Source organism: Onychostoma macrolepis, chromosome 19, assembly GCF_012432095.1.
Source record: "Onychostoma macrolepis isolate SWU-2019 chromosome 19, ASM1243209v1, whole genome shotgun sequence".
Lineage (NCBI taxonomy): Eukaryota > Metazoa > Chordata > Actinopteri > Cypriniformes > Cyprinidae > Onychostoma > Onychostoma macrolepis.
In genome coordinates, this window is record NC_081173.1 from 16,458,214 (window position 1) to 16,482,978 (window position 24,765).

A 24,765-nucleotide genomic window follows, 5' to 3' on the forward strand; every position below is an offset into this window, starting at 1 on the left:
ACACACACACACACACACTTTTTTAAAGCATTTAAACTTTAGATTCTCCTCTCTTTCCCATTATTTCCTCTCCTCTCTACTGTCTCGAAGTAGTGAACATTCAGTTATTATTACAGCATAAACCAACATCAAGTGTCTACATGTAATTAGCACCGTGCATAACACCTACGCAGAGGTGAACACGCCTCATTCATCTCTCTCCAGCTGTCCATAAAATGTCAGAGAACACAGCCACTGGATGAGATACGACCCAACGCCATCATGGCAGTCCCCACAACGTTGTTTACACCAAAACACTCGCTCTCCGCAACCTCCTGCTCTCCAAGCCTCAGGAATTCAGCCCTGCATCCCTGCTCAGATGCATTCGGCAGCAGCAGAATAACTGGAGATCTTCTCCTGCAGCGCTGCTGAGTCTCATGGGGAAAACAGGACACAAAAGCTGCACTCAGGGAGCCACTGGGCATTCACGGTTCTGAGAGGCTGGTGCTACCTGGTCCGACTGCTACAGCAGACCGCAGGGGGTGGATTGAGACCTGATGGTGTATGTGGGTGGGTGTGTATGAGACTTGCTGGAGAATGTGGAGCATGACTGAGGCACTCAGGGATATAAGAGGGAGTGCAGGGAGTCAATCCACAGGTGGGAGGCGCTAGAGAGCTGAGGATGCTCTTCTAGGTCTTTAGTGTGGCGCAAGGTGGGTCAGACCGTATTTTGGAGGGTTAGTGAAGGAGATGTGAAATATATAAACACTTATATACAAATATACAAACACTATACTAAATGTAATTAAAAGGCTTAGTCCTAAATATTTTTAGGATAGATAGTATGCACATAGACATTAAGATTAAGCATGCATGTTTTTTGGCATTTTTTGCTCATGACATCAATACAAATATAATTTTTAAATGTTTTTGAACTATTTTTCTTATGCTCACCAAGGCTACATTTATTTGATCAAAAATACAGCAAAAATAGTAATAGTGTGTAATTTATTTTAAAAAGTTGATTTCTATTTCAATACATTTAAAATGAGCTGAATTTTTGACTGCCATCCAGTCTTTAGTGTCACATGATCCTCCGGAAATCATTCGAATATGATGATTTGGTGCTCAAGAAACATTTCCTATTATTATCAATGTTAAAAACAGTTGTGCTGCTTAATCTTTTTTGTGGAAAATGTGTCACATTTCTTTCAGGATTCTTTGATGAATAGAAAGAACAGCATTTATTTGAAATGGCGTTATACTGTATATTGAATAACATTATATGTGTCTTCATTGTCACTTTTGATCAATTTGATGCATCCTTGCTGAATAAAAGTAAGTTTTTTTTTTTTACTTTATTTTGTTAAATTCTTAAAATAAATATAAATAGCCAATAAATGCAATGAACACTGAATTTCGCCATATTCTGACAATTTGCATGAAAACACTCCTGCAACAGTTTTATATGGGGTAATATTTCCCAGTACTCTTATATTGTTTTAGTATAGACCAGTGAAGTACATACTGTACTATAAGCACAGAGCAGATGTATCTGACATATGTGAATTAGGTTTCAGGTTGTTTTGTGTGAATGTAACATACCTTGTACAGACCGAAGAAACCCAGGTCACGGATGACAGAGAGAGCGCTGACGCGTGGCCCTGTGGTGATTTCTCCTGCCACCTGCAGTCGGATCTTTACAATCTCCAGAGGGTTTGTGAAGATCACCTGAGATCCCCCAGCCTGAAGATCAACAACACAAGCACACAGGTTTTCACAGAGCTTCATGAGCAATCATGTTTGTGAGTGCAAAGGGAATGTTAAAAAAAGCTTTGCTGAACGCAAGTACAGATCATCTGAGATAAGTTTATTACAGTTGTAAATATGTTCTGAAGAACTCAAAGTGAAAAAACAAAAATGACAAGAGGAAAGTAACATGATATTCATGTCATAAGAGGACAATGCCTTTAACCAGGACCTAAGAATGATTGTGCTATTGTCACTCTTTGTAGGAGGAGGTTATACCTGCCAAAGACAGACGGTGCCTGAAACATCACAAAGAACGCAGGCCCCTGGGGGCCTCTCAAAAAAAACAACCTCATGTCTCCAACCTTGTACTTGTGAAGCAGATAAAAAGCATCTGCAGGTTGGAACAGGTTCTTCTGAGCTCTTTGAAACGGTTCGGCTTTGACGTGACGGCATCTGAGGCTGCAACAGAAGCATTTAAACATGTCTCGCCAAAGAGGCTGGCCGCTTGCCGCCTCCGTGCCCTATCTTTCCTGTTGCTCCTAGTTACTGAGGCTGCACGCAGAAAAACAGAGCAGTGTAATTAGATGGAAATCAGTTTCCATGGATTTCTTCCCCTTCCCTCAGCCCTCCTTTTGAATACAGAAGGGCCTTACTGTTTGTTTGTTGTTGATTTTATTCCTCTATTCTTTCAGAGATATTAACGTACGGGGCGTCTTACGGGAATCTGGTAAATTGGTCTCGAATCTCACAAGTATGCGCATTTAAAAATCCCATTGAGTACGAGGCAGCATATTTAAAAATAAAGATCATTATCATCTCATTGAAGGTGTACTTTAAATAGGATGGACCACAAAGACCTGCACTTTCCTTCCAGAGGAAATTACAGCTCAGACATTCAAAAAGGGGTTCCTACCTTTCAGAACTCACAGCTCCAACTTAATAGTTGGCACATTTCATGAATATGGTTAATTCTGGTGTCCAATTATATATTTTTTTTAAGTATTAGATAAACTATTATCTATAATGATCTATCAAAATAACCTCCTGTATTAAATCTAACAATTAAAATATTTCATTTTCATCACAGTGAAAAAAAAAAAGGTTTGAATTTCATATACTAAAAACTTAACATTTAGCTGACTTGCACACAACGCCGTGACGGAAAAAAATTCACCAGTTAAAAAATTTATATAATATTCCTTTAATTTGTGACACCTAAATGGTAACATTACTTGGATCTTTTCTACAACATAATGAGCAGATTATATTGATAAATAATCTCATATTCTCAATTTTTACACAAATTGTAGTGTTGATTGCATAAAGCTCACTCCTAAACCCTGTTACTCAAATTATGTAAGACAATTATTTTTTTGGATTAATTATGGGAAACAGTTCTCAAAAGCAAAAGCTGTCTATTTAATTTTTGTTTAATTAATGTTTATTTCTAGAAAAATTGCCAAATTCCACAAGTCACAAATCAACATTTTCTAAAGGTTAAGCACTTCCTTTCACTGAACAATTATTAAAAAAAAAAAAAAAAAAGAAAAAGACGTTACGAGTTTCACATCCTATTTCATACCCTATTCATGGAAAATGCCACTTATTTATGTGGAAAGTAATCTTTTATGGTTAATTATGGCATCAGGGCTGAAAGCAATCTTTTTTTTCCCCCTTGTTTTGGCAAGGAACAATGCACTAAGGAGAGGGCCAGGCTATTAGCCGCATTAATTGGGTACTAATTGGATATTTAAAAAGTTACACAAAGAGAACAAGCAAAAAGCAAACAAGAACATCGGTAAGATGGAGACAACAGATCAATCACCTCTGGCGGAGAGGCAGTTTAAAGAGCGGGAAGCACGCGCTGCAACGTGACTGCAAGAAATGCGATTTGAGTGCAGAGTGAGCCAGCGTCGGCTCGATAATTCGGTGGTAATTACAAGGCAAGGTAATCCCCAGAGGCACTGAGAGCGTGTGTGCGTGTTTGAGGGGGGGAAGATACCTAATACACTCTCTACTGGTGAGATGAGCGCAACTGAAGACTGAGCACGTAAGCATCACACACACACAAAACGCTACAGTCTTCTAAAAACAATAGCTCACCGCCAGACACAAACATTAGACTCCCTTCATTAATACTCGTTCACATTCCTCGCACTTAAATGGGATTACACGAGTGTAGAAATGAGACCACTGCGATAAAAAAAAGTTTTGCAACAGACTAACAAACCTTTACAAATGCTGTGAAACAACGGACAAGCTAAATTACATAGCTTTACAACTCGCACCACAAATGAACAAAGCGTCACTGTATGTACACCACGGTTTTTCCCCGCTCTCTATGGCACTTTACGTTGGCTAAGCAAGTATTTTGAGTAACCCAGCCCTCAAATGAAGGCCAGCAACAACCAGATAAGAATCCGGCCAACTCGTCGGCCAGCGAAGCGTGCTGTTCTTACCAAATGATCAACTCTTGGCAGCTGTCAAGGGCCTAATTCAGAGGCTGCAATGTGAGAAGAGATGAGCTTGAAACGTAAAAAAAAAATAAAAAATTTGAAATTTTAATCACCGCAGTTCCATAACCCTCACCATCTCTTGCTTTTCCCCCCTCTCGTTTTCTGTAATTTTTACTCTCCTCCCTCAGACAGGAACATTAGACAGGAACATTCACGGTGTGCAAATCAGCAGTCTAGTCTTTTCCCTCTCAAACCAAATAAATAGATTTGATTTGCCGTGGCTGCAGTGTCAATAAACACGGCTTTGAGCGAGCGGCGCGTGTACAGACGTGAGAAAGGGAGCAGATCCTGCCAGGCCAAACATCGGGGATTCGGGCTGGGATGAAAGGAGCTGTCAGAGAAATCAGAAGAGGAAAAACACATCTCCGTGGCACAAGCTCCCTTTCTGAGCTGACTTCATCTGCAACCAACCTGATGTTTCTGTAGCCATCTCTTTTCAAATCTCAGAGCCGAGATCTTGTGGGCTAAATGCACTCGTGTTGGTATAATCGAGACTCGCAATCATCTAAGAATCTGTGACACTTTTAAATGGAAACCCACATGTGTAGAAATGTTTTAGCGATCACTGTCATATGAAAGAGGGTCTTTCAACGACCTGGGTCAGGGCAGACATGAAGAAGCAGGGTCTGGTTTTGACAGGTTTCAGTACGACACAAACAGGAAGGCTACTGCTTTCTGAAATCCGAACTGAAGGTATTCGCTTTCATACAGTTCAGACAAGAATGAACTGAAGCATATGTAAACAATGTATTAATAATGTCAGTTTCACCTTTACGCTTCTAATGAAAAGGGTAAGTGATTCCCTGTTAATGCTTGTGAGGGGCAGCAGTAGACTATGATTTAGAGGTGAGATGACAGGAGAGAAGTGTTTTATACATGTTTTTAAACACTGATGGGGCTGAAGTGTCTTTTCAATCACCTCACAAAAGGAGAGAAGTGTTCCCTCAGGCCAAGGCTTAGACCTCAAAGCCCACTGACATTCAAAACTAAACTCCTTATTGTCAGTGTACTGTTACTGCGTGATGTATGGATTATATGTTTGCGTATCAAAGAATAAAGCTACTCACACATCCGCCAGCCATGATTTCAGCAGGTAAAGGAACTCTGCCGTCTTTTTGCATAGTCTTTCCTCTCACAAAGTCATTCACCTGTGGAAAAAAACAATGTAGCATCAGATATCTATAGTTTCTTGGAGGAAAAGAACTTTTTTTAGATTTAGCACCTACAGAATTCTGCAAAAAGCTCTGCAAATCTTTTCAGAATTCAAATGGCTCTTGCATGTTGTACTGGGATTTTTTTAGCAACCAATTCACTTAAGAAAATGTGCAAAAGTTACTTAATTTAAATGGTCACAGCTATAGCAGTCTGCACTAAACAGTAGTACCCATTTAAACTGGATTGCAGGTGGTCAGTGAATAAGACTTTATAAGGTTTTTTGTGCATTCCTAAGATTTTCCTATGGAAGCCTATTGTGCCTCAGAATAAAAAAAAACAAAAAAACAACTGATACATACTAGTCACAATTACAAGAAATTGTCATTATTGTGATATACTGAAATCACAATTGTAATATATAAAATCGCAGCTGTGAGATATAAATTCACAATTTTGAGTTATAAAGTTTTGATGATCAAAAGTCAATTTTGAAATATAAAGTGCCAGCTGTGAGAAAGTCACAACTGTGAAAAATAATGTTGCAATTTTTATTTGAAGTTGCAATTTTAAGATATAAAGTCAGCTGGTGAGATATCGAGGGCCCTATCATACACCCGGCGCAATGCGGCTGTTTTTTGCTAGTTTCAGCCCGACGCAGTTCTCATTTTCACGTCCTGGGCCACGTTGTTTAAATAGCAAATGCATTTGCGCCCATTTGTGTGCCCATGCGCATGCTGGTCTGAAAACGAGGTGTGTTCAGGCGCATTGTTGGCGCGTTGCTATTTTGAGGCAACTGAAATAGGCCGCGCCATTGACCAAATAAAATCTGGTCTTTTTTTTTTGGTTATTTAAAGGGCACGTTAGTAATATGCACCTATAGGCGGGTCCACAACGAGCGTACACTCTGCTTATTACACACACACAGGGATGCGCAGCAGCACACAAACATGTCAAATATTAAAAATTTAAGAATTACAATGTAAAAGAATATTATTGTGTAGGCTGCATAAATATAAAAATGCCTACAAGCCATAATGGATAGTCATTGCATGTATCAGAATGAGGCTACCTATTTGCTCGCACATTCTGTTTCCGCTCTGGAGACGCGTTCAGCCTTTGCTCTTGCAAATTCCGCCGTGTAAATAGCGAATACGCCATGACTGGCTGGGAATGGGAGATGAGACTCTGATTGATTTATTGCACATTATACCCAAAACACACCCATTATTCATTAAGAGAATAGGGACAACCCTTTTAGACCATGCACTGTTTTTCCTGTAGTTAAACTAGCAGAAGTGGATTCGGACACGCCCTAAGTGCACCTGCGCCTTGCGCTTTAGACCTTGCGTTTGGATCGTTAAAATAGCGCCCCGTGTCATGGTTTTGAGCTATATACCGTAGTTGCCATTTTTAGATCTAAAGTTGAAATTTTGGAATATAAAGTGGCAATTTTGTCACAACTGCGAGATAACAGGTCAGAATTTTGAGATATAAAGTCTGACAGATATATATTAAAGGGGGGGCACATCTAATGCTATTTCGTGCATGTTGAGTTATTTACACTGTTAAAGAGTTGGATTTTCATGCTAAACCTGGCCAAAGTTTTAAAAAACGACTTGGATGTAGAACGGAGAATTTCTGTGTCAAATACACTCCTTGTTTCGTACAAGTTTCGGGAATTTTTTTCATGACGTCATGAAGGGTGGAACTCCTTATATGGGCATTTCTCCCGGAAGAGCGTGCCCGTGCACACATCGACCAGAGCGAGAGCGTGCCCATCAACACGCTTCACAGGACTTGCTTGGGAAGAATGTCTCAAAAGAAGTGTGTTTTTGGTTATGAGGAAAAGATAACCTTGTTCAGCTTCCCAAAGAAACCAGCGTTACGTAAACAGTGGATGCAGTTTGTTTTTCCAGGGCAGCAACAGAGTTTTGCAAGTGTGTTTGTTGACGAACGTTTTATAAACAAGGCCCAGCTCAACACTGTATTTGCACATCGTTTGATACTAAAAGATGGAGCAGTCCCAGCTATAAAATATCCCAGTTATGATTCGGAACTGCAGGCAGTAAGTGAAATGGCATCAAATGTCTGTGTTTTGTTGTCAATCGGCACTCAAGTGCTCGTCACCCTTTAGCTCCACCCACGGCACGCCTCCAGGAGTTCAGCTGTTTTTGGAGAGAACCGTAAAGCTGTATTTTTCTTTTATAAATGATAAAACTAAAGACTCTTTGGAGATATGAAGGGTGCAATACTACTTTATAGGTACTCAAGATTAACATGAGATTGGGTGAAACTGTGTGTGTTAGGTCCCCTTTAAGTTGCAATTTTGAGATATATAGTGACAACTGTGAGGTAAAGCCACGATTATGAAGTAAAAAATTTTGAGATACAAAGTCAACTGGTGAGATGTCAAGTCAGGATTTTGAGCTATATACCGTAGTTGCAATTTTTAGATTTTAAGTTGAAATTTTGGAATTTAAAGTGGCAATTGCATCTCAACTGTGAGATATCAGGTCAGAATTTTGAGATATTAAGTCTGATTACATAAATATAGACATATTAAGTTGCAATTTTGAGATATAAAGTGGCAACTGTGAGATAAACTCACAATTTTGAGATATATTAAGTTGCAATTTTTCAGATATAAAGCGATATATAAAAAGTCAAAATTTTGAGATATACAGTAGTTACAATTTTGGATAAAAAGCCACAATTATGAGATATACAGTAGTTACAATTTTGGATAAAAAGCCACAATTATGAGATATAAATTCACAAGTGTAAAATATAAAGTTATAATTCTAAGAAAATCACAAAGCAAAGCTGCATATGTGACAAAGAAGTCACTGTGAGATACAAAGTCGTGATTGTGAGATTAAAAGCCACAGTTGTGGGAAATAAAGTATAAGTGAGCATGCTGATGCCCAAGTCAAGAATGCAAGAATGCACACTGCTTTGACAAGGGATCAAACAGAAAACAGATTCACTTCTTTTTCAAGGGGCTAAGGCGAGGCACTGAAGTCAGGCAGCAGCCGGGCGGGAGAAACAGAAGGGTGTATTTCTGAGGAGTTAAGGGCTTTGGTTTTAAGAGGCCACGCTGATGTGGTGAAGGCAGAGCACTTACTGTAAGCTTTATGGCTTTCTCGGGAGCCACGCCCAGAAGCTGCGGTACGAGGCCTATAATTAGAAAACAAGTTGATTAAAAAAGACAGGGGTAAGGGAAGCACGACTTTCCTCAATATAAAAGCTGCAATGCTGCCTCCAATTCCCTATCATCCACACACTAATGAACACTATTGATGTGGAGTGTTTAAATATTGGAAACTTAACAGTACTACAAACTCTTTTTCCCTTTAAAAACAGCCTTAACCAAAGTTTACACAGCTCTCAATTACAACGCAGATTTCTGGCTTAGACAAAAATAAACGAAATAATCTGATTTAAAAGTGATGACCCACCCCCGGCAGTAACAAACAAGCGCAGTAATGTGGGCATTGTATACGAGTGTAAATAGGCCACACAGCAAGATGAATACAAACATTTCCTGCAAGCATTGCCTACGGAGTGCATTCGTGTTTATATACAAGCAGATGAATTAGAAACAAATATTTTTCAAACTTAATCATCCGTTGCAATCCCCATAAACAATTATTGTTCTTGCATGCTGCTGATTGTTTTGTGTTTGCCAGGATAGTGACATCATCGGCTGTTGTCTTTACCAATTTCTGAACATCTACTTTGTCAATAAACAATCAGCGTGACTTTGCCTGAGCAAATTTGTGTCTCGATTAATAGTAAAAATGCTCTGCATTAAGGGATCTGATAGGAAATGCTGAAAAATACACTAAAGATTGTTTAAAATAAAAATACATTTTCTTTTTACCTACAATTATAGTTTAACCTAATTATCAAACATAACTTTTTTTGAAGTTGCATTCAAAATCATGTGGCTCAATAATCTGCCATTTCACATCAAGATCAGGAGAATGGCAATCGTGTACTAAATGTACAATAAACTTTGTGTTGGTCTTTAAAGTATTTTTTTATGCATTTGCTAAAAGCCTGAACTGCCCACTTCCTTGTTTAAAAACTAAACTATTTATATGTAAAACAAAAGCACTTAGTGCTCACTTCAAATATAGTGCTCTCTGTCATAAAGGGCTGATATGCTCTGCTAAAAAGAGTACCGATTTTTCATACCATCCCCCTGTTATAATTCTACACGGGTGATGAAGATCTCAGCCTCTCTTTTGTCAGCTTTATGATTGACAAATACCAGTAGTTAGTGTTCTCAATGGAGGTCACATGGCAATTGCACCTTGCAATCACAATTTGAATCTGTGACCTCACAGAACGCTTTAAAAACTCATGTTCCAGCTCTAAAAGCAGAGCAGATACTCATTATCTGGGCGCCATTGACTGCGTAGAGCATTCATGTTCTTCATTGTTAAGTTCCTGTGCTGGTATGTGCCCTTTCATGCTCTGCACATTGTCCCCTCAAGCAGCAAAGGTAGACTTAATCTCTTCAAAGCAGGTAAGGTCAGAGGGAAGATGACCTGCCCCTGGCTTTCATGAAAACGCTTTTTGTTGGTGCGTCACCGATGACCTGGCTGCATGAAGCCACTGACCTCTGTAGAGGCCGAAGAAGCCCTCGTAGCGTACGACCTTCTTGAAACAGTCAAAGCTGTTCTTGTACATCAGCTCGTCCATAAAGGAACCTGAAGAACGCTGGTTCTGCATGCGGGTCTTCACCAGGTCAATAGGGTACACGGCAGTGGCACCCACGGCTGTCATGAGAGGAAATTTGTTTAAAACTATGTACGATATGGAATAGAAAGACTGTACAAGGAATAGTCCACCCAAAAATTTTTATTTGTAAAAAATGTATTCACTCTCAGGCCATCTGAGATGTAGATGAGTTTGTTTCATCATCAGAACGGATTTGGAGAAATTCAGCATTGCATCACTTACCAATGGATCATCTGCAGTGAATGGGTGCCGTCAGAATGAGAGTCTAAACAGCTGATAAAAACATCACAATAAACCACAAGTAATCCACACGACTCCAGTTCATCGATTAATATCTTGTGAAGTGAAAATCTGTGTGTTAGTACTAAACAAATTCATCATTAAGATTAAGATTCATCTTCTTGCTTTCTCATCTCATCTGAGACAGGAGAGAAATATGCACAGATCAAGCACCGCTTACATGAGATAACAGTCTAAAACAGTTCTAAACAAATATGTCGGTGGATTTTACTCAAGCTTCAGTCTGGATCCAACCCTTAAAAGATCTGAGATGACCGAACACCTGAGAAGAGATGATGCCAAGCCCTCAGAGGACCTCAGATGATGCAAACCCTGCAACAACACATAGAACTACCATATTTTGCTATAAGTTTGATTGCAACATAATCATTGCTGTTAACAGAATAAAGCTGCTTTGCAACGATTTGTATCGTGAAAAGCACTATACAAATAAACTTTAATTTAATTTAATTTAATTTTGATGTGAGAGGACAAAAGGAAACAGAGTTTTCACTGGAGGAAGTGTTATTATGAATTACAGATTTCTTAAAAAATCTTTACAAGACATTGATTAATTACTTGTGGATTATTGTGATGTTTTTATAAGCTGTTTGGACTCTCATTATGATGGCACCCATTCACTGCAGAGGATCCATTGGTGAGCAAGTGATGTAATGCTCTCCAAATCTCTTCCTATGAAGAAACAAACTCATCCACATCTTGGATACCCTGAGAGTGAATACATTTTCAGCAAATTTTCATTTTTGGGTGAACTATTCTTTTGAAAGAGATGTGCAGGCTGATGAAGGACACATGGGGGGGACACATTGATGCAGGACACATCAAACAACAACAAAAAAGAATGAACGGAAAGAAAGTCAGGATATTTTGGAAGAAAACATCAGTCAATTCTTATCTGACAACTTTGGGGTGGACACAAAGGGGATACAGCACCGACAGGCTTAATTAAAGAGTGAGTCGCCCTGCACTACCTCCTTATTACCTTGTCTCCTCTGAGAGAGCCAGACTGGAGCCAAACACAGGGCCAAGCACCACCTCCTTACGTACACACAGTCCAACACACACACACACACACACCTCTGATCACTGACAGGTAAAAAAAGAATCTACCCAGTAGGTTCCCATGGTGCATAACCTCATTAATCTGGAGAAATAGCCCCCTAAGAAGGCAATAGAAGGCTTTGTTTTCTTTTTGTCCAGTCCTGCTATCTCTCGTGTGGAGGAGGGGCTGCTGCTGGTGCAAGGCTCAGGTAAAGGAGTGGTGCACAATGATCTGTGACTCACTCACCTCCAGCCACAGAGCCCAGGGCGAACCTGTACGCCGACTCGGCAGCCTGAACCAGAACGGAGCGAGACACATCCCCACCAGACTGCTGTGGACAGAGAAAATACAAGACAAGAGAATCAGAACTGCCACCATTATGCTCTTTAAAACTGTATAGTTATCAGTCATATAAATGGTATTTAGATTATGAATAAAAAGTTGCAAAGCTGTTATCAAAAGCAAAGAATGGCTTTTTTCTCAGACTACTTTAATAACAGAATAGAACAGAAAAACAGAACATTTTAATATAATGTAATATAATATAATTTTTGCAACACTGATATAAGAAATGTTACTTGAGCACCAAATCAGCATATCAGAATGATTATGTGACACTGACAACTGGAGTAATGATGCTGAAAACATTTAAATATATAAAAATAGAACATTTAAAAAAAAAAAAACATTAAGAGAGAATAGAATAGAATAGAATATATAGCTTATAAATAATATATAGCATATAAATAAAGTAAAAGCTGTTATCAAAAGCAAAGTGTGTCTTCTGTGGCCTTTTACAAGTCAGTTTGTTTTGATTATCCAATTCCAATCTGTTTAGGTAAAAAAAAAAAAAGCCTTTGAGAAACCCAAGGTTGCATTTAACATTTCCACTCACATTTGTTTTATTTTACTTTCAATTAATTTACTATTATTCTAAAATGAACGTGGAAAATAAAAGAAAGAATGCGTATGTAGAAACTTTTGACTAAACACTGACATAATTTCATTCTGCTTTCTGTTAGTTTAATTACTGAGAAAAACATTAGGATTTTACAACATAATAAAATACTTAATTTAGTTTGATCCAACATCCCTAGATAATGAGAAATGCTACTTTTATCATAGTGTTAGTCGAGACAAGCAGAAACCACAATCAACTGGGTTCAATCAGCGCTCTAGCCACGGCCGTAGCCCCACAGTTAGAGAGAGAGCAAGAAATAAGGCCAGCCAGAACCATCCAAGCGTCCCATGCCGCATTCCCCGCCGGAGATACAGTCACTCTGCCTACCCGAGACCACCTGTCAGGAACCTCAAGGTAACTGTGCCCCCCCCCTGCCCCCCGCCAGACTCACTGAGGGGTTAAGGGTGTGGGATGAACTGTGTTGGGGGGAGCGGTGAGAGAGAGCTGGCCAGCAGCCCATAAGGCCAGACCACAGCCCAAAGCAGCTCATTGTGGTGGGACTGGCGTCTCTGTCCCGGGCCCCCGCTTCGTACGGCCCTGCACGAAGGAATAACTCAGCCCTCAATGTGTTTGGAGGCAGAACTTCTGATAAAACAAAGAGGGAATATCTAGGCACAGACACACTCTCTTTCTTTTCCCTGTAGAGTCTTCAAGCCTTTCTGTCTGTTTTCATTTCCCCTCATCTCACCATCAGACGTTGATAAGTTTCCTTGACTGCTGGGCTTGCGTTTCATTTACAGCTTTTTATATGTGTGATCTGTGTGCTGATGACAGATTCAGATATTCTCTTCTTTCGCTGCTCTGGTCAAAGCGAAGACGAGAGCTCAGCAGTAGCTGACGGAAAAATCCAGAGGGGCTGGAAATGATGCACTTACTTATAAACACAAGTTCTCAAAAGATATCTTTAACTTTAGCAACCGAGACATTAAAAATGAGTGAACCAATAACATCAATATGAGTAAAAGTGTCGCATTTAGATAACTATTTACGATCAATTCCACTACATTAATTCATCAAAAAATTCTGTCATGTCTTACTAATTGTCTCAAATTCTCAGAAAATGAGTACTGTAAATGCATGAAGAAAATGCCTTATTCTGTTTTTAAGAGATTTTTTTAAATGATCTTCTATGCATCTCATGTTATTATTTATTTATTAATTTATACACTACTGTTCCAAAGTTTGCTGTCACTAAGAATTTGTATTTTTTTTGATGATGATGATGAAATAAATACTTTTATTCAGCAAGGGTGCATTAAATTGATCAAAAGTGACAGTAAGACATTTATAATGTTACAAAAGATTTGTATTTCAAATGAATGCTCTTCTTTTAAACTTTCTATTCGTCCTGAAAAACCTGAAGAAAGCGTAACAGTTTCCACAAAAATATTAAACAGCACAACTGCTTTGTACTTTGACAATAAAAAATGTTTCTTGAGCAGCAAATCGCATTTTAGAATGATTTCTGAAGAATCATTTGACACTAAAGACTGGAGAAATGATGATGAAAATTCAGCTTTTTCATCGCATGAATAAATGATCAAATTGAAATTAATAAATCAATTAATTAAAATTATATTAAAACAAGAAAAGAGTTTAAATTGTATTTTTTTATGTATCTTTGATCAAATAAAAGCAGTCTTGGTAGAGACTGTCATTATGACATTTTTTCAAAATCATACTGTATGTTCACTGTATAAATTTATATTGCATGTGTTTAGTGGCTTTGATTTATTACATTTTGGTTTTGTCTGAATGTAATTATGCATGTGTTATCTGTTTGTCTTAAAAAATGCAAGAAAACTGTACTTTTTACCAACTACAATGAAGTAGCACAATAGTATAACGGTTTTAATGCACAACCTCAGAACTGAGTCACAGTGTCCCAAAAGTTAGTGGACCAAGGCCCAGTTTATACCAATCACTATAATCTTTTAAGACAAGTTTATACTTTGAGTTTCTGAGGGTTACCTGTCTTTGAATCTCGGCAAGGTTGTAAGGAAGAGCTCCCTCCTCCAGAGGTGCAATCATCTCAATGTCAACTAAACCAACACGCCTGTAAAAAACCAAAAACATGGGCAGATATAAATAAATAGTTCAACAGATTCCTTTTTTCTGCCTTTTCAGAGCACAACATCTCAAAGATGTTTGAGGAAACTTGGTATAGTGAACCCTCACAAGTAAAAACCTCCAACATCTTGACTCAAAGTGAGGAAGGTAATTGCAGTATCACATTGCAAAGAAATAATAACGTCCAAAAACCAAATTCTGATTACCATTTGCCTGCGTACCCAGTAGTGTCATGAGTCAGTTCATAGGTCGTGGCATCTGACTCTTCAAAAATGTTCATGTGATATCTTTGGTTTTGGAAAGAGGGCTTTAACTCACCATGATTACACTGCTCTATGGCTCAGAGCAGATATTTTGTAAATATACTTCCAAGCTCATTACTGTTCTGGTAAGAACTTTTTGCAGCAGTTACAGTAGTGTGGAAACATGTGTGCTGCTACATGCTGCAGGAAAGTTAGAACAAGCTGGACCGTGTTCAAAACCTCCCGCTGTACAATAATAGGAAGAGTCATGTATCATCGACTATGCAATTGCCAGAACAAGACTCAGAATAGAGAGACCAGAAAAGTTTTCACATATAATTACAGAAGAGTCAAACAATGCTGTTTTTAGATGGCGAGAGTGGCTAGAGGGCTCTGAAACACAGGCTGAGCTGAAGTATGTTATGGCTGAGCCTCGAACCCTCCTCTTGATGGGGAGAGGCTCTCAGACGATGATTCAGCAGGGCCCTGTTGCCATGGTGACTCACCCTCTCGGCTCAGACAGGTCAGCCAGCTGGAACAGGATGTCCACTTCCATAGGGGTCACCTGGCCAAACCTCTGGGCAGCAATGATGAACTCCTCTACAAAACAGGGAAAATACAGAATCAATTAATTACTGCTAAAATGTAATTTATACAGTAGTAATCAACAAGCTTGTTTCACAAAGACACACAGTGGCCTATTCCAAAGTTTTGTCATTTATGCTTACTAAAGTAAGTTTTCCATTTTAATATATAATTTTAAAGTGTAATTTATTCCTATGATGGCAAAGCTCAGTGTCACATGATCCTTCAGAAATCATTCTAATATGCTGATTTGATGCTCATAAAACATTTCTGATTATTATCAATTTTTTTAATGGAAACTGCGAAACATTTCTTTCAGGATTCTTTGATGAATAGAAAGTTCAAAAGCGTTTATTTAAAATAGCTTTTTTTTTTTATAACAATGTAAAAGGCTTTACTGTTAATTTTAATCAATTTAATGCATTTTTGTTGAATAAAAGTATACATTTCTAAAAAAATAAATAAAAAATAAACAAACAAACAAACAAACAAAAAAACAAATCTGATCCCAAACTTTTCAACTGTAGCGAATTTGGCCACTTAAAGGAATAGTTCACCCCAAAAAGGAAAATTCTGTCATCATTTACTCACTCATGTTGTTCCAAAGCTGTATAAGTTTCTTTTATATGTTGAACACAAAAGATTATATTTTGAAGAACCAAACAGTTGTTGGCCGTCCATTGACTTCCATAGTAGGGAAAGAAATACTATGGAAGTCAATGGGGACAATCAATCGTTTGATTACCAGCATTCTTCAAAATATCTTCTTTTATGTTCAACACAAGAAAGAAACTCATACTGGTTTGGAACGACATGAGGGTGAATAGTTGATTTTCATTTTGGGATGAACTATTCCTTTAAGCCACACTTTAAAATATATGACAAAACCTTTTCTCAGAGCTTTCATCAGTCATTTTTTGCAATTATTTTTATCTAGCTGGTAGCAAGGTCATTTTCAGCGTACATACAGCCTATATGTCCCTGCCACTTTATTTTTAATTAGAATGTTACATTGAAAACAATAGGGGAAAATTCCCAATTATAGCTGTTACAATTAATCTTTCACATCAAATATTGCCTATTTGTGTCATTAATTCAATTCAATTCAATTCCAATTTCTGTGGTGTTTTTTAAAACTAAGCAAATACATGTTTAAAAATATTTTCCACAAGTAATCCTTAGGTGCACAATAACAGTTGAGGTAAGATCTCAAATTACTTCAAAATGCATGAATGCTGCTCAGAATCACATGATTGTAAAAACAGTAAAATTACTTCCTCAAAGTGGCCTTCACTAACATCCTTGTAGAAGAGCTCTTCATGGAGGAATTCAGTTACATCAACGTATATCAACGTACATCAATGTACAACGCCTTGCGCCATCTTTTATTAAAATAAAAGTCACTGTGAAGTTTTGTTCATAGAGTATTACAAGCTAAATATATTTCAGTGTCACTGAGTGATCCCTACCTAATGAATTCAAATATTTAGTAAATCATTGAGTCCGGGCTTGTACTGGATATCAGTTGGTTGTGTAGGTTAAGTGCAGAGTGGTAATGAGCAGAACGAACACAGGCCGGTTAATAGTGGGATTCCCACTGCACTGGTATAGAGTGACTAGCCTGAAAAAGGCAGCAAGTGTTCTTACACAGAGGCCTATTGAATCAAGGCCAGCTCAGCTTACCCCGGCCTTAAACACGCTGTGAAGTGTGAAGAACGCTACAATCAAAGATCACGCAGGGCATCCGTCTCTTCAGCTCCCTCCAAAAACAAACACCAGCTACTGATAAGTGTGAGGAACATGCCGCCAAGAGCATTCGACCTGCCAAAAATCATATTTGATTCTACAAAAACTTAAATGGACTTTGAAGTATCACAGCGGAAAAGTAACTCTGAAATCACGCGGTCGTGATCGGAAGTGATGAATGACCAGAAAAGCAGTAAGATGATCCACATTAAATGTTTTTATACATTTGCAAGCTCTTTTTTTCTATTGTGCGGGGTGATGTGTTCCCTATTTTCCCTAGGTGGCAAACGATTGCTGTTGCAATGACGAAACTATGCTTCGGCATACCGCTCAAAACATACGGAACCAATCAGCTGTGGGTCAACAAGAGAAGTAGACATGGAAATTCGCACGCACAGGTCCCAGCGGAGCCCGATGGCGGCCTACAGCCTATGTGGGAACAGCAGCGGTAAATGTAGCCTCCCCACCCCTGGCCCCGGTCTCCACAGGGCTGATAGCATCGCAGGCTGGGTGTGTACAGCAAGAGTGTGTGTCCAAGACGTAGAGCTCCATTGCAGCCAGACTATGAGGGCTGTTTCACAGGTCAGCAGTTGGCCAGGGAGACAAAGACCAAGGGTTTTTTAAGGTTTTGGGGGCCTTGTTTTAAAAGCCCTCCTTGATGTGGGATATTGGCAGGTTTTTCAAAGTTATTTATCATCCTCTAATGAGCTAAACATAACTTATTACAATAGTAATATTACACTTGAATTATGCAAAACTGTAAAAAATTATATATATATATATATATATATGTGAAGAGTTTATTTGCAAAAACAGTTAACTCCGTTTTTTAACATGTTTTTATTTTGTTTAATTGTGTTAGTTTTTTTTTTTTAAAACATGAATTCTGAGAATTGTTAAAAACAGAGTTATCTGTTTTTGCAAATGAACTCTTCATATATATATATATATATATATATAATTAAAATAATAATTAAAAGAGCCTGAGTGAGTAACAAAATCAGCAATTTAACATTTAATTATTAACTATTTTATTATGTAAGGAATGATGTAGGAAATATGTAAAATTGTAAAAGAATTTTCCAAAATATCTATTATCAAGCAAAATCTATTATTTAACACATATTTTATAAGTATATATATAATTTATTTTTTTAAAGTGGATGACAACATATGTAAGAAATATGTAAAATTGAAAATTGAAAATTAAAAAAAAAAAAAAAAAACATAAGAACTTGACAGAGTAACAAAAACTGGATTGGTTTTGAAAATTGAAAGAATTTGAGTAAGATACAATTACATATTTATTTATATTAAATTACATACATTATATGAACATAGCATTTTAAAAAGTGCACAACAACATATGTAAGACATTTAACTGTTTAAAATTTTAAAAAGAATTCGTAGAGTAACAAAAAATTAAATAAGAAAATTTCTAAATATATTTCAATACTATAATTATGTGTGTGTGTGTGTGTGTGTGTGTGTATTAAATTACAGACATTATAAAATACAAGTAATTATACTGCCCCAACAAACACATACACATTAAAAGCAAACTATGATATCTCCAGCAATGCATTGTGGGTAGTTTTTTGTGCTTTTGAGGCACATAAAGTCAGCCTAATCAGGGGAGGCAGGACAAAGTCAAAACAAGACAGGACTAAAACAAAAACACTACTAACCTTTAGTAACTTCCACATCTTTGCGGTTGCCTGCCAGGGTGGTGTAGATCTTCCTAATGAGCTCCATGTTGTTTAGCAGAGAGTTGAAGCCATTAAAGTAGGAAAAGCTGACCTGATGTGACGTACTGCCACCGGCCGCCTGCAAAATTGGCAGACGCACACACAGACATTTGAACGAAGACATCCTTTTACGAGGGACAGAGGTGATAAATAGCTGAGAATTCTATGGAGTGCCAAACATTAATCAAGCTACAGTGCGGCGACATCTTTAGCACTTCCACCCCACAGAGCGCTAAATAAATACATGTGTTTCACAGAGAGGCACACTGGTAATTTCAGAGGGATTCAAGCTCGAGGGCCATTTTTAATTAAGCTGTTTTATGAGAAGAGGGACATATAAAGTGGAAAACTAACATGAGGTAAATCTTTAAATAGCATCTGACAGAATTCTTGGTGTAAAAACTCCCTTTGCCACTCTGCTAGCAAAAGAAAATGGGGATAAGAAAAAGAAAACTAGCCAGTGACTTATTTCATTTACGCTAAAATAATAAGCATTTATGAAATGTAACATTTTTCAAACATATCCAGTGATTTCAGAGACTAGACGAAGTCTAGTTTGGCTAAAACAGTGCTTGTGTAGTTTTCTTCAGGCCTGGGAGAGATTGGAAAGAAAAGCGAGAGCAGATTGTCTCTCACTAGATGGCGCTGTGTGCTTTGCAGAAATGGTGGTGTCTACCTGAAGCCACAAAAAAATCAGACCTGCTCTGAAGTTTCCTTAACCAAGATGTCATTTGTAAAATCCCTGCATAAACCTGCCCATAAAAAGTATAAACCTTTATGTAGATGGGATAAAATGTTTACACCTCCTGTCTTGTTTTGCAAGGCATCTAAATTAGAGGATTGAGTGTATAGACTGGGTCTGACGAGCGTATTGTCTTTAATTTATTTCTAATGGCCTCAAAATTGTGTGTTTACAAACATCTCCTAGAATCCCAAGGTTTATGAGGCACAAACCGTGGAGAAAATGACAGACTCCACCGAGTGTGTATAAAACAGACCGCTTACACACACATACACCTAGCAAATAAATATCTCCCAGTGGTTTACGTGAAACAAAAGTCTATCACAAAACTGTCATACAGTGCAACCACTGGCTGAAATAGCTCAAATATAAATAAAAATAAACAAACTCACTGCAACTAAGGATTCCTCCACAAATGGTGTAAGCATGTGGGGTCTGATGGTCACCATGATGTCCCTGAAGTCCAGAGCGGTAATGGTGCCTGTCTTGGCCTTGTCTCTTTGCATAAAAGCCTGTCTGGCATGTTCTAGCTGCATCTCCTGCAACACAATACATGTCAATCAGTCTGTGCATGCTGGTAGTTTACAGAATGCTGAATTGGAGTGATTTGTACTGGGGAAAAAAAAAAACACAGATATATTACATGCATGTGATTTTATGCATGTGATCCATTATGTACAGCTGGCCTTAATTAAGTAAAAATGCAAATGTAAAGCATTTCTTTGAATGGTAAAAGCAGCTGCAGATGATATATAAGTAAATATAATGATAAAATGAATTTTGTGCATTGATCTAAATCTATCTAGTCTAAAATATCATAATGATTTACTGTATATGTATCAATTATAATACTATTTATTTTACTTAATCATAAATGCTATTATATTTGAAAATCCAAAATTTTTATAAATAAAAATATTTTAAACGTAAAAAATATTTACACAAATATTTTATAAAAGTATCAGCTCATACGCTCATGATGTTTCAAAGAAATAACTATTTTATGTGTTTGTTGTGATTTTCAATTAATTTATTTGCTTTAAGACATCTGCTGAAAAGACATTTGGAGAGGAAACTCATTTTGTTGATTGCGCAACTCATCTGAAACGGCTGCAGTATCACATCAGGAGACGAGAATGACTTTCTTACACATCTCAGGCTTTTAAAGAGAGTTGTTTTTCTTTCTTCCCGCATAATTGAGCTACCGCTCCAAAACACTAGAAATATAGGTCTGTTGTGCGAATGGACGTGTCTTCGTATAGAAGAAACGTCTGCTCACAAAACACTATTAGAGAAAATGTCAAAGCTTTGAATGTCAGACTCCGTGATAACCTATTTCTGATATTATAGAAATGTCACTGTCCAAATAAAAATACAGCGATAATACAGTTACAGATTGTTGCCAGTAATTTCACTATTATTAACCTATTTTTCACATCAGTATACTTATTTGAATATTTGCAAATCACATTAAAGCAAATGCTGAAAAAACAAAGAAGCTGGCTTTATATCTTACACTGTACATGCTCCTGTGCTTTTCGAAAACACACAAACAATGTTTTAAACAAGGAGGAAATGCCAGTAGTAGTGTAAATAAATAAAACAAGGGCAGAGGTAGAGCAAAATATTATCTGGCTACAGATTTTTCCTGTCTTGCATTGTGCTGCTCCAGCCACAAGCATGTGGAATTGCATAATAATTGTGGATCTGCTCCTTACAGTTTACAGTTAGTCTCTTAAAACCTTAAATTACTGCAACTGTGAGTGTTTCAAAAGCATGCTTTTTATTTAGGGAGGAGAAGAACTGAACCCCCGAAAGCCAATACTGAAACCACCATGGCATTTATTGTGCCTTTAATTGTCTTTGGATTCAAATAAAAACATTTGATGAGCCACCTCTGTTTGGGTCAATTATTTCAATTCAAGCGCTGGCATTAAAACCGCATTTAAACAGCTGCTTAGAAATATCTGAGAAGTCTTAAAGATCTCATCATCTATGTTCAGGTTAAAGAAATTGCTGGATCTTAGACCTTTGGCTATGACAGTAATACAATTTCTGACAGCAGAGCCAGATTTCCGACATGTCATATTTGCAGGTGGTCATATTGACATGAAGTCAGTGCTGGAAAGCCTCCATTCATAAAGGAAAGGAAAATAATTTTGGAGAATTTGTAGATTTCATAGAGAGTAAATCTTTTTTTTCCTCATACGTATGTGAAGCTGCTGGTTCATTTTTATAGTGCAGCGTGATATTGTATCAGTGCTGTAGTGGATAAAATCGAACCGTTAACACTGACCGGATTTTCGAATCACTCCAAACGACCATAAAAAAGTTGCCAATTCAAAGAAAATGAAATAAATGAAACAGGAAATGTGTTTTTTCATCGTTTTCAAGTTCCAAAAACAAAATTAATCCCGTCTTGGCCACAAACACAATATCGGCGTGTTTCTCGCAGTTTCCCAAAAACCCATCTGGTCCAAGTTAAGTTTAATATAAAAAGCTCATTCAGATATAGTGAGCGTAGATGCAAACTTGGCACAGCCGACCCCTCACACCCCCTCTGCCCGCTCTCAGGTCTAGACGCTATATTGGAAAATGTCTTGCACACCACAAATACAAAAGGAATACTGCTATTCTTCTTGCAGGAGAAAACCTTTACCTGTTTTCGGGGAATCGCTAGACTGCACTGAGGTTACGTCACCTAATGAGAAACAAATGCTGGCATCGGAATATAACTCCAGTGTTTCATTAATGACTAACTAGGTCAATATGCCTCGTTGTGCTGCGGGAAACGGTGCCCAGAACTGTGTGTCAATCTAGGCGAGACCAGGCACAAAATATACCAAACAAGACATTACATCGATCCGAGCTCTGTGGCGGTGAAGGAAAGTATGTGACGGGGATAGTATGAAAGTGAACATGTTTGGGCGTACGTGGCAAGAAAGGTGGGGTGCAAGTGGATCAGACAGAAATTAGACAGCAGTCATACCCACCAGCAGAAACTGAGTGAACTCCCCGTAGTTAAGGTGTTTCTTCCTCTCGGCGCCAAAGTGGAGCTGAACAAATTCTGAGTTCCAGTTAAAGGAGATGTGCTGGTGAATAGTGGTCTGACCGAAAACTTGTTTCACATCCTCTGAAATCAGAGATAAGCCTGACGTCAGAAATGTCATTGTTGAGGATCGAGTTACAAAACTATGCATTGTTAGATTTTAGTACCACCAAAACAAGGGTCTAAAAGTAAACCTTATTTAGAAATACAATGCAACTGATTTTTTTATTTTTTTTTTATTTATTTAAACATGAAAATATACAAAGCATTTTGAAAAAAAATAATAATAAAACCATTATGAAATGTATTATATAAAATGAAGAAGATATATTTAAGATTAGGCACATATTTAACTTGACTCTTTATACAAAAATTCAGATGTTCTTGCTCTTGGATCATCTCAAATCATAAGGGAGAACCTGATCAACAGGTTTTACACAAAACTGTATTCATTCATCAAATCAAAAAAAGACATTTTGACTCATTTTTCAATTCAACTGTTCACTCATATAAAACATATTCATTGAATTAGAAAATAAAAGGCTAAACAGAAGTGGCAAAATATGTCTTTGCATTGAAGATGACAATAAAAGCAAAGAAAAATGGGGTTGAAGGTTTTGCCGAGAAGCATTCCTCATGGAGCGCTGCTGTTCCAACAGGTTTTTCCCATTTATGGCAAATTATATACAGTAAGCAGTCATTTAGCAGATGCTTTTTATATTGCATTACAACAGAGTTCCACTGTGGAGCTACTCCAGACCTTTATTTTATCAGTGTTTATGAACCTGTCAACACGTCTCTGTCCTTCTTTCTTTATATCGCTTTGGAGTCGCATGGCAGCCTGCAAGTTTATTACCTCTAATTCACCTAATTGAAGTTGAAGGGGGGAGAAAAATGAAAAAAACCCTAGTAATTCATTAATTAAAACCTAAATTTTCCAAACCCTTAAAAATATCCCTTCATAATATGACTTGCAATGACAGGGTTTATTAAATGGTGAAAAAAAGACTGTTTAATGTAACAGCAAGAGACCTTTAATGCTTTTAATGACATTAAGAGGGTTATAAACGGGAGTCTCCAGTTCGCTTTAACACAGAGCGGCATTTCATTTTCCTACCCTCTGTAGCGCATCACAATAAAGTGATTTTGACATGACCATAATCTTAGTCAGAAGTTACTTGCTATTTATGTTGACGTGATTGCTGCAGTTGAAAAACAGGTGTATGAGACAAATACTGCCTATACGTTCTCATTACAGCTCAACCCAGTCGTACCACTGACGACATGAACAACAAGAGACCTTTGAACGGCACAGAAACATCACTTCTAAATAACAGAGTCATTTCAATACAAAATATGCATATGTGCATGTATTATCTGATCTTATTCCCTATTGACTAAAACAGGTTGATGAAAGTCTCTTTCTCTCCGCCTAGGCACTTTGGGTAGTGCATTTGAAATGGGCTGATCTGACAGGTCTCACCTACAAAAGGCAAATTAGACTATTTAAGTCAATTAGGGAAATTTAACGCATGAGATACACACATGCATTCTTCCTGTGCCAAGTTCTTTTGCAACATGAATATAACTGCAAAAGCAACTTCTCATATTATTAGCGCATTACTATCCTCTGTTTTTAGTCTTGTCTGAAATCAGATAACCCGCAATGAATGTAAAGCGGAAGATCATACTGATGTCCACTAGGGACTGTTTAAAATCGAAATCTGCATTTTGAAGATCTCTGGCAGTGGATGAATAAACCCGATTAAGAGTTTTACCTTTACTGATCCTGTAGTAGTTTGCTAAGTGACAGGAATCTTTTGGTCTAAGCAAGCATTCAGATTAGACTACTTAACATTAGCCCTTTGTTTTGAGGCCGGTGGCTTTGGAATAATGCTCGATAACCTCACTGATTTAGTCATTTAGCTGATATAATTATAGTTTAGGCCAAAACAAGGATACTCATGTAATGGAACTTGAAATGAATTTCTATGCTTGAAATTCTTAGAAAATTCTTGTGATGAAAAAAGCAAACAAAATAGCAAAAGCAAAGCAAATAAAAAAAACTAAGCAAAACAACGCAAAGCAAAAAACAAACAACAAGAGAAAGCAAAGCAAAGCAAACAAAA

The 24,765-nt window shown here is 37.6% G+C and overlaps 1 protein-coding gene across 5 annotated transcripts in view; it reads right to left on the reverse strand.

Annotated features, from left to right (window-relative positions):
- The window catches only part of LOC131525486 (electrogenic aspartate/glutamate antiporter SLC25A13, mitochondrial), a 40,151-nt gene that overhangs the window by 8,786 nt on the left and 6,600 nt on the right, over positions 1–24,765 (reverse strand). For 4 of the 5 annotated variants that reach the window (XM_058753155.1, XM_058753156.1, XM_058753153.1 and 1 more), the window contains 10 exons: positions 22,581–22,720; positions 19,980–20,126; positions 18,786–18,924; positions 15,273–15,366; positions 14,426–14,510; positions 11,740–11,824; positions 10,031–10,189; positions 8,527–8,579; positions 5,315–5,395; positions 1,585–1,725 (listed from right to left, as the gene is read on the reverse strand). In XM_058753155.1, coding sequence (XP_058609138.1) covers positions 1,585–1,725; positions 5,315–5,395; positions 8,527–8,579; positions 10,031–10,189; positions 11,740–11,824; positions 14,426–14,510; positions 15,273–15,366; positions 18,786–18,924; positions 19,980–20,126; positions 22,581–22,720 — 1,124 coding nt within the window. The remainder of the gene's footprint in view (positions 1–1,584; positions 1,726–5,314; positions 5,396–8,526; positions 8,580–10,030; positions 10,190–11,739; positions 11,825–14,425; positions 14,511–15,272; positions 15,367–18,785; positions 18,925–19,979; positions 20,127–22,580; positions 22,721–24,765) is intronic. The other variant, XM_058753157.1, reaches the window with a different exon arrangement.